The sequence below is a fragment of the Saimiri boliviensis genome, chromosome 13, assembly GCF_048565385.1.
Source record: "Saimiri boliviensis isolate mSaiBol1 chromosome 13, mSaiBol1.pri, whole genome shotgun sequence".
Taxonomy (NCBI): Eukaryota; Metazoa; Chordata; class Mammalia; order Primates; family Cebidae; genus Saimiri; species Saimiri boliviensis.
In genome coordinates this window covers 42,094,600-42,109,892 of record NC_133461.1, presented here as the reverse complement: position 1 = coordinate 42,109,892, position 15,293 = coordinate 42,094,600, and the positions used below count along the sequence as shown (strand labels likewise).

General features: G+C 40.2%; 2 protein-coding genes across 6 annotated transcripts in view; one reads left to right on the top strand and one right to left on the bottom strand.

The window, feature by feature from the left end:
* SLC39A6 (solute carrier family 39 member 6) overlaps positions 1-5,146 on the bottom strand; it is a 28,043-nt gene extending 22,897 nt beyond the window's left edge. The window contains exons 1-3 of one of the 3 annotated variants that reach the window (XM_074383573.1): positions 4,793-5,146; positions 1,972-2,736; positions 304-484 (exon numbers count right to left, since the gene is read on the bottom strand). In XM_074383573.1, the coding sequence (XP_074239674.1) occupies positions 304-484; positions 1,972-2,727 (937 nt within the window). In that variant the 5' untranslated portion in view covers positions 2,728-2,736; positions 4,793-5,146. Of the gene's footprint in view, positions 1-303; positions 485-1,971; positions 2,737-3,537; positions 3,617-4,792 lie in introns of those variants that run through there. The other 2 variants (XM_003924724.4, XM_074383574.1) reach the window with 2 other exon arrangements.
* A 383-nt stretch (positions 5,147-5,529) lies between these two features.
* The window catches only part of ELP2 (elongator acetyltransferase complex subunit 2), a 46,589-nt gene continuing 36,825 nt past the window's right edge, over positions 5,530-15,293 (top strand). For all 3 annotated transcript variants that reach the window (XM_074383572.1, XM_003924719.4, XM_074383571.1), the window contains exons 1-5: positions 5,530-5,765; positions 8,578-8,656; positions 11,559-11,629; positions 13,684-13,840; positions 14,202-14,279. In XM_074383572.1, the coding sequence (XP_074239673.1) occupies positions 5,628-5,765; positions 8,578-8,656; positions 11,559-11,629; positions 13,684-13,840; positions 14,202-14,279 (523 nt within the window). In that variant the 5' untranslated portion in view covers positions 5,530-5,627. The remainder of the gene's footprint in view (positions 5,766-8,577; positions 8,657-11,558; positions 11,630-13,683; positions 13,841-14,201; positions 14,280-15,293) is intronic.

Genomic DNA, 15,293 nt, shown 5'->3' with positions numbered 1-15,293 from the left:
TGAACCTGAGACCTCCTCCCAAACAGTGCGACACAATATAAAAATCCCAAATTTCAGATAATCCTGACGCCTTCTTGTAGGATGAACCCAGAGAAGTCATAATTGAAATGTTATTTTCTGGGTTTTCTTTAAAGGGCAGGTCTAACACCTTTCCTTGCTTTCTTCATATTCAAGGTAAAGAACAACTAAAATGACATATTTGGAATTGTACTGGGAAACAAATAGGCTGTTGCAAGTCTAAGGAAAAACACAACATACATATATCTACTGAAAATTGTTTTTACATAAAAAAGACAATTCTACCTATTTGTAATGAATAGGTCTTTGGAGGGATTTCAGCCTTCTTTTCACTTGTATGAATCAGACAAGATCTAGCATCAATTTGGTTGATTATAGCTGGACAGAGATAGTTGAACTCAGTTGCATTCAGCGAAACCTGAATGCCCATGCCATGAGATGTCAGTAGCCTTGATGCATTGAAACACTGAAAGAAACAAAGCAGTGAAAATTACCAAAAGGCATCCCCATCAGAGTAATGTGATGACACAATAACCCTTTTTTACTAAAGCTACTTCTTTGTTTTCCCAAGTTAATGAAAATTAAAGTCAACTTCTGTTTTGAGCACTTTGGAAGTTGCCTCCAGCTACCTGGTGATACTATGTCACCACAGTGGTATCCCATCTCTTCTGTCTACTTCATCAGGGAAGCAGTACATCACCAGTCACCTAGGGAGAAAGCCTCAAGTGGAACAAGCATGAGGATAAATGGAGATTCACAAGCCTGTTAACTCATTGTATAAATGTATTAAGGAAATGAGCTTTAATTTCACAATGAGGCTCATCAGAGATTGAGAAATATGTTGCTTCAGTACTAACGCTATCCTACTTGGCCTAAACAAGTCCAAGACATGCCCCTCTTCTAGTAATGACTTTACTTGCAAAAACTCAGTTCTGTCTACATACCTGGCAAAGTAATGCTCTGCAATGAGAGGATATTAAATTATGCAGATGATTCTTGCGGAGGGCAAGGCTGGTTAATAAAACAAACCTGTACTGGCAGGCAGATGTTCTCAACTACTTAATTGGATGACAAACTTAGTCTGAAGATACTCCTCTGTGCAGTCTTTCCCCCAACCAAGAAAAAAAAAAACAAAAAAACAACTCAAAACTGGCTTTAGTACCAGTTTCTCATCTTCTGTAAAGGCATTTTAAACTCCCACCATAATTCTCAGTTGATACTACTCAGAGCACTCTATCATCAGTGTTGCTATGGGTATGACCACTACTAGAATTATTCCAGAATTAGTACAGTGACATGCTGGTTTGAATGAAGTACTTAAGTTTTACTTATCTAACTGTATCAACTAATTCCTTCTTTCTTTTTTTTTTTTTAAACACAATTCTTTGTTCTTGACATCTCTCAGTCAAGGCGAATTATGTAGAGTGTGGAAGTGTACTCTAGAAAAACCACATGAACTCAATCTCACTACCCAGACTTTTCCCTTGTCCAGCAAGACATTCTTGGAAACTGCTGCAATTTCAAACACTTCTCAAGTCATTGTGGACCTCTGTCAAGGAGGTAGCAGTGCTATTCTCAGTGGTCTTCAGCCCCTCAGTCACACCTTTCTCTAAAACATGGATTCTAACTCCTGCTTTCAACCCCTAATTTTCTATTTTTTTACTAATAATATGCACCTTTATAGTCTTTCTCTAAAGATAACCTTGATACCTTTCTTTTTATATTCTATATCAGAAAAAATTTTAGGAGGAAGCACTATACTCACCAAAAGAACTATTCCCTAAGTTCTGAATTGGGAACGTTTACAACATAGCAGGCATGCTTTGTGCCAAGTGTCTTGCTGAGAAGGTGGAAATTCCCTTTTTAATAACTTCACCATTTTATTTTTACTTTAGTAGCAGAGACAGGACAGACACACAGGTATATTAAAATAATGAACGGCACTCAACTTACCTCCTGAGGATTTTCATTCATGTTTCTGGAATACATAAAGCCTTTTCGGGGCTCACTCACAGATTCATTTGTTTTCCTACCAGCCAGCCGGCTCACCCGGCTCTTTTCTGTGACACTGGCTGGAGTGGAGCCGCTTACATCTTTGGGGAAGAGTTTTCCAGGTTTTGGAGTCTCTATTGTCTCTAGAAAGTGAGTTCCTTCAGAGACAGTGTTGTACGTGGTTGAGGTCACTTCACTAGCACTAACACTGTCCTTGACATTCCTTCTACCACTGGCGTGTTCGAGTTGGTGAGCTCCTTTCCCCTGGCTGTTTCTAGGTTCCTTACCTGAACTATCTGAATCATGGTCTGGGCAAAGAGCTTTCCGATTATTTTTACCAGAAGCAGCATGATTACGGTGAGAGTGATGATCATGGTCTGAGTGATGCTCGTGGTCAGAGTGATGCTCGTGGTCAGAGTGATGCTCATGGTCATGGTGTATATGGATTCTTTTAATCTTATCTATGCCTATATTTTGAAGCAATTTTCTGAACCCTTCTACTGACAAGGTATTATTTTCTCCATAGCGGTAGAAAAGCTGTTGTAGATGATATTGGCGTGTGGTAATTGCCAAGTCAACATTAATGCCAGATTCCCAATTTGGATTAATTTTCTCAGTGGTCTGGGGGAATGCAGCTGCTGATTTTAGTTCATGAAGGGGATTTGTGACAGAGAGGGCAAAGGTCAGGATCAAGATTACAGATAACTTCCTCGCCATCGTGCATTCCTAGAAAAGACAGGAAAAAAAATTGACTCATTTCTAAAACAAATTGAATTAAGAAACCTCTTACTGAAAATTAATGGGTAATCAAATAATCAAAGTTCAGAGGATCATGTGGTGTGACCAGTGTGGCACTAGGTTCTGTGAATATGGAAAGAACTAGAATCCTAGGCTCTACCTTTGCATTGTTAAAACACATGAAACCACTGGAGAGCAGCTAGCTGAGTGCTAAGAGACTGACATTAACACTGTAAAAGCAATAGAAACTCAGAGACAGGAGAGATCCATGCGGCCACAGCCATCAACTTCTCACTGAAGTTGAGAATTTATTTGAACAATTATTTGAATCACTGAGGCCAATGATTCAAAATGAAATCTGGGCAGGGCGTGGTGGCTCATGCCTCTAATTCTAGCACTTTAGGAGGCTGAGACAGGCAGATTACCCGAGGTCAAAAGTTTGAGACCAGCCTGGGCAACAGGGTGAAACCCTGTCTCAAAAAAAAAAAAAAAAAAAAAAAGAACTACATGAAATCTAGCTACCTTCATCATCACCACCATTTCATATAATAATCTTCTAACACCAAAAAATAGAAATAATCATCTCAGAATTCACATATTTAAAAAATTTTAAACGAATACACTCTCCTTATATACAAGTCCATTTAAGGCCCTTTTCCCCAATCACAATCCTCAAAGGTGCTCAATTTTGCCAGTGTATCCCTCATGATATTTTCCATGCATACTCAAATACATGTGTACTTAATTTTTTTAAACAAGTTTTTTTTTTGAGTAGAGACAAGGTCTCACTATGTTGCTCAGGCTGGTCTTGAACTCCTGGCCTCAAGAGATTCTCCACCTCCACTTCCCAAAGTGCTGGGATTACAGGCGTGACCACCACCTTCAGCCTTAAATAGGTGTATACTTTAAATAAACATGGAATCTTTTTTCCTACTTGACAATGAATCAGACATATTATGTCCACACATAGAACTCTAAGTAAATTGAACATCATGAAAAACTCACTGTAGCATCCTTGTCAACATTTAATCACAGACTGTTAATCACCCACAACAGTGTTTGGAACCAAAGGCCCATGCCCCAGAGAGGAGTCAGCAATTGAGTTGGATTTTGAAAAGCAGAATTGTGTTAAGCAGAGCCAGAATTCAGTTAATTCAGACCCAGCAGGAGGTCCAGCACCAACGGTGGACCTGATGGTGGTCAAACTCACATCTCCTGCAAAAGACGCAGAAGTCGAGTTTCCAACTAAGCAATAGCATGGGGCTACCAAGCTCTACCACAGCCAGCTGTTCGTCTTTAAACAGGGCTCTGGAATTCATCACCTTATCTAAAACACCGGTAATATCTATTTTGTAAGGCGAATGAGGAAAACACTTGAAGGAATGTGTATCATAAGTGCTCGTCAAAACTCAGGTGTTGCACAAGTGCAGCGTATCATACAGAGCGGTGGGAAATGGAGGTACGGCGTATAACGAGGCTTATGAAAGAAGAATTTTTGGGGCCTGAAGTTTCGGGAATTCTTTTACTGGCAAAAGACAAACATTTAGAAATCATTCCCAGGAGAGAGGCGAGGAGCGCGATGGGAGGGGACTAGCACAGGGGACAGCTCCAAGCAGCTCCAAGCCTTTCTCCAGGGAGGATGCTGAGCGCGGTCGCGGACCCGTTCGAGAATCTCCTTCCCTGGAAGTTGGCGCGTGCTGGAGAAAAACGGAAAGCAGAAGGGCCTTGGAGAAAAAGGCAACTGCAGAAACAGAAAAGAGGGCACAAAGCTCTCTTCTAAAAGCTTTTTATTTCTAAACACGTCAGTGGCTTCTTCGGATATGGGATTAAAAGTACGAATCGTTTCGTCAAAAAATCCTCCGTTGGACCCCAAAGCCCATCTGAGCACCCTTAGAAGTAAGGCTCTCTAGGGCGAGTGGACGCGAGCCCCCCAGCATCCTCTTTCCGTAGCCCCCATACCCAGCCCGCAGGATCCCGTCTCTGCAGAACCTCCCTGCCTGTCTGGCCTGCGGGGCTCCCCCTCCCAGCCGCCCTGCTCCCGGACCTCAAAGACTCACGTCTCCGCGGCCTCGTGGTCCCACGGCCCAGCCACGCGCGCAGGTTCGGTTCCACGCGGGCGGTCCGGAGGGCTCGAAACGGACGCACTGGTCTCTTCGAGAAATCTCTACCAGGCGCGGACACGCGGTAGTTTCATTGGGTTGGCTGCCCCTCGGTCCGGGGGTAGCGCCGCGCAGCCACCAGGCAGCCGCGCCCCTCGCCTTCGCGGAGCTGGAGGACAATCACTAATTACCGCCGAGCTCAGCGCCGCGGGGAACCACCGCCCCCTTTGGCAAGGACTGCGGGGCATGCGCAGTGCGACCCCGGAACCCGGCTCCGTAGACGGATCCGCTTTTCCGTGTTCGCCGTCGCCGCGAGGGTGTGGCGCGGCCCTAGCGCACTCTAAGCAGCTGGGGGTACTTTCTTGGAGGCCCGGCTCGCTAGTTAGCGCCCCCAGGGCTAGCCCTGGCCGCTGCAGGGAGCCGGGCTGTAAGGGGCAGCGGGATGTTTCTCACGCTGCCCTGGCACATGAGCCCCATGTCCTTCGGGAGGGTTCCCGGCCACTAGGGTAGGATTTTGCTCTTGGGACAAAGGCCTGGCTTGTGCGCGGGGCGGGGCCGCGGTCCCAGAGCCGAGCTAGCAGAGCAGTGGCCTTGACACGGTTAGAGTGTGTGTTGCGGGTGCTGGGGTTCGGAGGACCGCAGTGGGGCGGGGCTGCCTTCGTCTGACACTCGGCTGCCTGCGAAACGCGGACCGGGTGATGCCCCAGGAGAAGCCAAGCTAGTAGTTCCGCTCTGAGGGCGGAAGTGCGCGTCTGTGTCTGCGGCCGACCAGCTAGCGACATGGTGGCACCCGTGCTGGAGACTTCTCATGTGTTTTGCTGCCCAAACCGGGGGCGGGGAGTCCTGAACTGGAGCTCTGGGCCCAGAGGACTTTTGGCCTTTGGCACGTCCTGCTCTGTGGTGCTCTATGACCCCCTGGTAAGAGAGGTCGCTGGACGCCTGATCCTTGTGCTTTTGAGGTTTGAACCTGTGGGCGTGCTTCGGAGGCGCTATAGTTGCCGCCCCAGACCGAGGGGGCGAGTCGGGTGGGCTCAGGGGAGCGGAGTTTGGATTGGGACTCTCCGGTGGACCCGCCGGACTCGTCTCTCACCCCTCTCTGTCCCACGCGCGGCGTCATCCTAGGGCCATTGCTACCCATGACCTGCCAGTAACCTGTTAGCCCCACGCTGTAACCCGAATGATGAGAATCTTAGCCGAATGATGAGAATCTTAGCCGGCTTGGCAGTTGTAGTGCGGTTAATCAGCTTGGGTTTTAAAACAATTGAAATTTATGTGGGGATTAAAATCATCCCACAGATGGAGTCTCATTTCTGTATTTCCTTCAATTTTGGTTAATGAACTTTAGTTGTATTAAATTTCATGGAAATGTTACCTGTGTTTTAGCTACGGGAATGGACCTCTTAGAGAAAGTGCCAGTTTGGGGGAAATGCAATAGGGAATGGGGATCCCAAGCACTGATTATAAGGCAGGACTTCCCTCGACTTCACCCAGTCAGTTGGTTTTCTTGGCATTTTCCTTACCAAATTTCTCAAGTGAATAGGTTTTGCATGCTCTCCGGAATTCGTTATAACCCCATTCCCACTGGCTAATTTAATTTAGGTCAATACAGTTAGTCTTTCATCTCAAAAGGAGGCTAAGTATAAAAAGTAAAATGCTGAAAGTTAAAATACAACACAGGAGATGGCTATATGGATTTCTGATCATATTGCTTTGTTAATTCGATAAAAATTTCATTATTGGCCGGGAGCGTGGCTTATTCCTGCAATCCCAGCACTTTGGGAGGCAGAGGTGGGAGCATCACTTAAATCCAGGAGTTTGAGACCAGCTTAGCAACATAGCGAGACCCAAGTCTCTACAAAAAATTAAAAAGCAAATAGCTAGATGTACAAAAAATTAACAAACAACTGGTTGTGGTGGTGTGCGCCTGTATTCCCAGCTACTGGGGAGGTTAAGATGGGAGCAGGACTTTGAGGCTGCAGTGAATGGCGGTTACACCACTTGACTCCAGCCAGGGCAACAGAGCCAGATCCTATCTCAAATAATAATAATTATATTCTCACACCCTTTGCAGATTCAAATTTATATGTCAAATATTTTTATCCACGTTACCCCATCTTAAGCTTGCTTGCTTCTTCCCGGTTTTTGTTTCTTATTATTTGCGTTCTTGAATGGCAAGAGCAAATGGAAAAACAAGGGTAAACTTTAAAAGGGACCATGAGGCAAGGACAGATTATAAGTGGGAGAGACCCCAGCAGGCCCATTCTGATTCAGCTGTAGAATCCCATGTTTTTGTAGAAGTTGAATAGATTTGTTCCTTTGCTTTCCATCATATTTTAAATGATAACCTGATGGCTGAGCTAGTGAATTTTAGCATATTGACAAAGAAGTATTGAGTCTAAGGAGTTTTTCCTGTTAAATATTTGCTGGTTGGGTTTTTTTTTTTCTTGGCGTGTAGTGACACAATCTCAGCTCAGTGCAACCTGCAATCTCCGCCTCCCAAGATCAAGTGATTGTCATGCCTCAGCCTCCCCAGTAGCAGGGATTGCAGGTGTGCACCACCATGCCTGGTGAATTTTTGTGTTTTTAGTAGAGACAGGTTTTACTGTGTTGGCCAGGCTGGTCTCGAACTCCTGGCCTCAAATGATCCACCTGCCTTAGACTCCCAGAGTACTGGGATTACAAGCATGAGCCACTGCACCTGGCCTTGATTGGGCTTTTAAGTAAATATAGGCATAGAAGCATGTCAAATACTAAAAGTTTTGGGAATGATGCTCATTCAGCAAGTCTTTAAGAACCATCTGTGGGTTAGCCCTGGGCTGAGTGATGATGACACAGATAATGAAAGATAATGCGTGGCCATCAAGGAATTCTCAGCCTAGTGAGAGAGACAATGAAATACAGTTAGTTGTTTTACAACCCCAAATAACCTGTATGTGAAATATATTAGTTTATGCACATTTGCCTCTTTTTCTTCGCCATGAGAATTCTAGCTGACATATAAGCAGATTCAAAACCATTGCCATTGGCAATGAATAGAGAAAGGGGCTGTAAAGAGGGAGACGCAATAGGCATAGTTAAAATTTAGTGGTATGTGAAGTATAAGAGCTGCAAGTGTGGGGTGAGGTTGGTGAAAGCAGCTTGTTGAGGATCTGTGGGAAATCTGGCAGTAGGCCCTGCAGGAATCTGATGTGTGAGATCCTTAGTAGTCCTTGTGACATTGTGCCACTGCAGCTGAAAAACCCACTGTCTGATTGGCCATGGCATGCAAAGTGAACTGTGAACTTGTACTCATTAATCACAGATTCATCTATTGAAGGACTTTTTTTTTTTTTTGGCCAGTGGAACCTTCAGATTGGTGCAAGCATGGTGGGCCTACTTCCATAAGGAAGCAGCTGCTTGTCTAGCTTGTGTCAGGACAGGCTGCCTGGGTGAGAAGGATGTGGACATTGTAGGAGAGTGAGTAGAACCAGGTGGATACAGACCTGAGAGCTCAGTGTAATGAGAGGACAGGATGCGGGGAATGTGGAGTCTCAAGAAAGTCAGGACTAATTTAGAGGAATGGATAACTTAAGCCATGGATAAAAGTTTTTGGATTGAAGAAGGCAAATCTGTTTTATGTAATCCTAATCTTTGTATTAGTATCCAAAACACTGAAATCTGTTTTTACTTATTTATTAATTTTTCTGTAGGATAAATTCCAATTTACTAACTGGTATTTTCTTCTCTAAAGAAAAGGGTTGTTGTTACCAACCTGAATGGTCACACCGCCCGAGTCAATTGCATACAGTGGATTTGTAAACAGGATGGCTGTAAGTATTAACCAGATTGTTAAAGTTAACCTCATTGTTTTCTGATAAAGTATGATTAGCCATTTTTTCTCATCACTTCTCTTAATATATATTATTACCTTATATGATGTTCTGTGGTTGGAGAAATAGAAAAATGATATGCCCAGTAAAATATCTGAACTGTATTTTTACTTTGTTGAAGCTTGGATTATACAGCAGTGCTTAGGATGAGGGTAGTGCAGCCCTAGACTTTGGCAGAATCCCATCCTACCTCCCCAGTTGCCCATAAACTTTTAAAAATTTGTTAGCAGGGCCTACTCTGAGGCTGTGATTCAGAGACTCAGCTTCTAGGTCTGTTTCTGCCACAAACAAGCTATTCCTTTTTCTTTTTATTCTTTTTTCTTTTATTATTTTAAATTTTTGATTTCTTTTTTTTAGCTAACTGGCTGGAGACTAGAATTTATTTTTTTTAGAGACAGGATCTCACTTGTCCCAAGCTGGAATGCAGTGGCTCCCTCGGAGTTCCCTGCAGGAGCAGGGACCACAGATGTGTGGCATGATACCGCTCTAGTATTTTTTTTTTAAGACAGCGCCGTAGCCCAGGCTCCTCTGTACTCCTAATCTCAAGCAGTCTTCCCTCCATGGCCTCCCAAAGTGCTAGGACTACAGGTATGAGCTACTGTACCTGGCCAGCTATTGCTTTTTTAGGCAAGACATTGCATCTCTAATGACCGTAGTTTGCACCTTAGTTATGTCTGAAAAGTAAAAGACTGGACTAGAAAAAGGGAGTCTTAGAATCTGTTTGTAAGACCTGTGAGATCAAATTATTTTCGTAATAATATCGAGAAGTTATTCATAGTTTTCATTCTCATTCTGTCATGAATGTACAGTGTTTTCCAGCAGCCACATGATGTATGATACTGCAGCAGATTAAATACAGAAGCAGATAGGACAATGCAGCTATATTCAAATAAACTCATATGTTAAAGAGATTTGTAGAAATGTGAAAGAGTTCCTCTTTTTTGTTAATTTTTTGTTTTGGAAACTATTGGGGTTTTTCCCCATCAAAATGTTATGTATGTTAACGTATCATGGAACCCCTTGTTATTTTTAAGTAAATGGTTAAACATATATTTTTTATATTTCTCAGTTTTAATTTCCAATGTGGTTAATACTGCTATATATGATTCATATAATCAAAAGCTTTTGGGGGGTCCTCAAAAATTTTAAGACTATAAAGGAATTCTAAGACCAAATGTTTTGAAGATTTCTGGACAAGATTATCTCCAGGTCTCTTCCATTTCTAAGATTCTGACTCCAGAATTTTCAGTTGAAATATTGGTTGCCTTTAGATGGTACTCCCAAAATCCTATGATAGTTCTTTAGTTATCTTAAATATACTTACTGTAGTATTGTTATGGATTCTGAATTAGTTTTATTTTTCATTCCACAAATATTTGAGGGCATTCTGAGCGAGGCACAAATGCAGAATTTTCTAAATTATTAAGACTTTGCTGTGATTTTATAAATGATGTTTTAAAAAGTTTAATAAGCTACTTCATTTGCTTCTGTAGGATTAGACACATGTCAGGTCAGTAAAAATCATTAAATGGTACAAGGGGTGGCTATTAGTGTGGATAATAAAACACGATTGTAATTATATTAATTGCCACCAAATAACATCAAAGACTGACTCTCAGTTTAGGGATTTTTTATAAAATATTAATTTGGGCTTGTATATTTTATCTTCCCTTTAAAAGTGAGGTTACATAAAATGAATTGCTTATTGCTGTGATCTTTACCTATCATGATTGATTTCCTTTAATCAAACTGCCAGATAATGCAGATAGCCTTTCCAATCCTTTATCAGTGATAAAATTTTAATATCATTTCGTGTTTTTATTATGTCCGAATTTTAACATATTACTTTTATGTATAGACATTGTTAAAATCATACAGTTTGTTAAGTGACTTAATTTCTGTGACACATGAAGTTGAAGCCTATGATCACAGTTGGCTGGCAGCAGAGTTAGGACTTGAACCTGGGCCTTCTGAGTACAAATCTAATGCTCTTTAGACTATGCCAGCTGCTTCTCTGAAACAAATAAAAAGAAAATTCAAGCCCAAATTAGGTTATTTGCCCCTTTTTTGGTACTATTTTTTTCTTCTGTTATCACTGAGAAGTTGCAAGTGTTTAAAAGATCTATTTCGAAGTATGTCTCTAATTTCAAAAATAAGTCATTCTTGATAGTAGCACCTGACTACAACATTTCATATAATGTTCCTGCCAAGAGTGTTTAGCCTGCATCTAATCATGAGGAAATAGTCAAACAGGGATTGAGGGACATTCTGCAAAACAACTGCCAGGCACTGTCATTGTCACAAAAAAGAGGGGGAGTAGGAAACTGTTCTAGATTAAAGAAGACTAAAAAGATGTGATACCCAAATGTTCAGTATGTTTCCTTAGATTCTGCATCCCAAACAAAGTTATAAAAGGCATTACTGGGACAACTGGGACATTTTAATATGGACCATATGTTACATAATCATACTTAGCAATGTTAGAATTCTTGAATGTGATAATTGTATTGAGGTAATGTAGGAAAGTGTTTTCATCCTTAGGAGATATATGGTCTTTGAGGATCAGAGATCACAGTGTCTGCCACTTAGTTTTAAGTAGTTTGCCTCCTAAAAAAGTTGTGTATGTATGTATGTATATGTATATATGTATGTATGTATGTATATATATATATATATATTTATATATGAAGAGTGAGATATTAAGTGAATATGGCAAAATGTTACCAGTTTGTGAATCTAAGTAGAGGGTACAGGAATATTGTTCTTTGGTATAGCTTGGAAACTTTAAAAAATTGCAGAAAAAAATGAATAAATATATTTACGGAAATATAATTTTTTTCAGCCTCTTCTACTGAATTAGTTTCTGGAGGATCTGATAATCAGGTGATTCACTGGGAAATCGAGGATAATCAGGTGGGTAGATGTGTTTATAATCATAAGAAATGATCTTGTTTGTTTGTTTTTTAAGGGGCAGAGTCTCACTCTGTCACCCAGGCTGAAGTGCAGTGGCGAGGATCATGGCTCACCTCAGCCTCCTGAGTAGCTGGGACTACAGGTGCCTGACATCATGCTTGGCTGATTTTTGTATTTTTTTGTAGAGATGGGGTGTTAACTCTGTTGCCCAGGCTGGTCTCAGGAATGACTGTTAAATTTACTTTTATTTTTAATTTTTTCCTTCAATTTAACTCTGTTATTCCTTTATGACGTTTCCTAAATCTTGCTCATCAGCAATGCAAGTGCTGTATCTTTTATACTACACAGGCCCTGTACCCTTTGCTCTGATTTCTACTCCCATATTTGTATGCTGTTAAATGTCTCTATGAATTTCCTGTCATTTTGGAATGATTTTCAAACTGTTCTTACATGCGCTGATCTGTTTTCAATGCTTTTGCTATACGAATATAGACTTACAAGACCCTTCTCAGTGCCACCCCACACTTCTGTTATATTATGTTTTTTAAAATTATCTGATTGAGCTGTAACTGTGCTTAAAGATGTGAAATGAGTATTTTCAATAGATTTAATATTTTTAGGGGGTAATGACAGACTTGTAAAAAATAATAAAAGATTATAAATATGAAAAGTATAAAGAAACCTATACAAAATCTGAGCAGAGTTAACTTTCTGATGAAAGTCATTCCACATCTCTAGTTATATGTGTATAATTATGCATAACAGAGATTATACTGTATCTGAGGGTTTTTTAAAACCTTTTAGAGATGAGATCTGGCTGTGTTGCCCAGGCTGGAGTGCAGTGGCTGTTTATAGGTATGATGTTAGTGCACTATAGCCAGGGACTCCTGGACTCAGGTGATCCTCCTACGTAACGGACTGCTGACACATACCACCACACCTGGGTTAAGTGTTTTTTCCAAGAAGTCAAAGGCTAATGATTCTAAAGAAAGTTGGTGTACAGACCCTTATATGTGAGTATTACATACCTTCTTTAGTAAGTATTATAATTGGAGAAACAACTGAAAAGACATTTAAGGAACACCAGTATTTCAGCAGACAGTTCATAGAAGATACCTTTTAAAAGAAGTGGTGGAATATCTCACACTTTAAACTTAAAAAAAAAAAAAAAACCCGAAAACATCAGTAGAAGAAATGCTAGAGGGAATAATCTTGATGACAAGCAGATAGACTTGATAAGCAAATGGAATTTCCCACTTCTCTTTGCTATTTTTCTATTTGGACCTACTTGATTTAGGCAGGTATGCTGAGTGGATGCTAAAGGTAGTTAGTAAAAGTTTGATGGGTAATAGAATGTTTACTCAATCCCAAAATATACTCAGCACCAAAAAAAAAAAATAAATAAAATAAAATAAAATTAATGTTACAGTGAAAAAACCTGGCAGATAATACTTCTACTAAATATGAAAGTTAGCTTCACTAAAACTTGGACAAACTGAAATCACTTGCCTCCTGATGGGATATGCTTATGTAGTAATGCTGTCAGAATGTATATCCTAGATCTATTCATAATGAAAATCAGACTAATCAGTCCAAATGGAGGAATATTCCACAAAGCTGACCTATATTCTTCAGAAACACCAATGTCATAGACATCTTGCCATGGTAATAAGCATATATTTATCTATATTATCCTTTTTGTTGGCTACATTATATGTCTACAGTAATTTAATTAGTTGCCTGTCTTTAGGTTGATTGCAGTTTTTCACTATTATAAACAGTGGTAAATATTCATTTGTCTTTAATATTTGTTACCCTAGTGCTATTGTCTCCTCAGAGTAGATCCCTAGTTATGAGATTGCTGTGTCACAGGGTATGCACGTTTTATGTGTTGTTGATATGGTCAGACAGACTTCTTGAAAAGTTTTATTCTTTTCAACTTAAAGGGCCCATTTCTGGTCAGATGTTTTATTGGTGTCCTTTATCCAATTAAATAAATGTTAAAAAAATTTCTGTTTTTCCCCACAATGCTTCTGTCATTCTTTCTGATTCAGCTGTTAAAAGCAGTCCATTTTCAAGGCCATGAAGGACCTGTTTATGCGGTGCATGCTGTTTACCAGAGGAGGACATCAGATCCTGCATTATGTATACTGATCGTTTCTGCAGCTGCAGATTGTACTGTTCGACTCTGGTCTAAAAAGGGTTCAGAAGGTAGGTTTGGAGACATGATAATCCAGACAAACGAAATAATATTTATCAAATGAATGATAACTAGAAGAGCATATATATAATTTTTTTAAACTTTCAAGCAACTTTAAAAATATAATTCTAATCTAAAATTTTCTTTTACACTTATTTAAAATTCTCTATGCCAGAATTTTTTCATGTAAGTCATTTTGCTCTCTGTAACGTTGTTAAAATTTGGCTATTTAACTTCACATGGTCGGTGGGGGGCTCAGGATTGATGTATCTCATCTCTGTGCTCTTACCCGGGACTGTGATGATGTTACCCACCTCTCCGGTTGGATAAGCTCTGAGGTAGTTGTTCATGATGTTCTCTATTATTTCTTAGTAACGTGCCTTCAGACTTTAAACTTTGGAAATGGATTTGCTCTGGCTCTCTGCTTGTCTTTTTTGCCAAATACTGATGGTGAGTATCCTGCTAAGTATATATTAAAAGAGCAGTATATTTGCATATTGTCATATGATTAGAACCTAAAAGAAATATATTGGGTCTTAATTTAATTTTGTACCTAAATGTTTCTATGAAGCAAGTTAAGATGTGAATAACATACTTTTATTATAATATTCAAATAATCTTAGTATAGAACATAAAGTTAAGGGGGGCTTATTAGGATTTTGATAGCTATTGATAATTTGACTTACTATATACTCAACATTGATACTGCTATCAAATATACTGTGGATGTACATAGATCTAATTTGGAGAAAGTATCTAATTCTTTAGAAAGTGAAGGTCTGGGGTAAGTTGAAACAGTGTTGAATGAAGATAGCAAGTGAGCATTTCTCTCAAAATGATAGCTCCTTCACATCCTACATAATGACATTTTGCCCAAGACCACTTAAAATCTCCAAACAGAAAAATTTCCCTTTTGCTGTGAAACCCATCTGTACTTATCTTTGAGTATCTTCTACAAAGATGATAGCCAGTGTGAGTGAGTCAGCCGCTTTGCCTCCACAATTACCTGGAAGATAGGCCAAATGGAGAGAAGAGGCAGGACCTGGAAGCCATCAGCCTCTCTTGCCTTCTGTAGCAGGAACTGTGACTCCATGGTTTCGTGCTATGCTTCCATTTTGTGCAAGGCTCTGTGGAAAGAGAAGCTGCATACATTCTGGCATCATATGTAGAATTTCATTTATTCCATCTGCATTCAGGCCAAGTGACTGGAGTGTTTTTGTTTGTTTGTTTTTTGGTAGTTGATCTAAAGTAAGAAAATCTTTGAAAAACACACTTGGTGGCAAGGCATGTTAGAAAAAGTCCCTGTTTTATCTAGCAGAGTCATTAGGGCTGCCCTTTGGTAAAGCAAATTATTAAGAATTTTTTCATCTTATTAAAGAAAATAATTTTATAGTCACGTCTTTCATAGCTTTTGAAAGTTTTTAAATTTAAATTTTATTTATTTATTTTTTAGAGATTGCACTT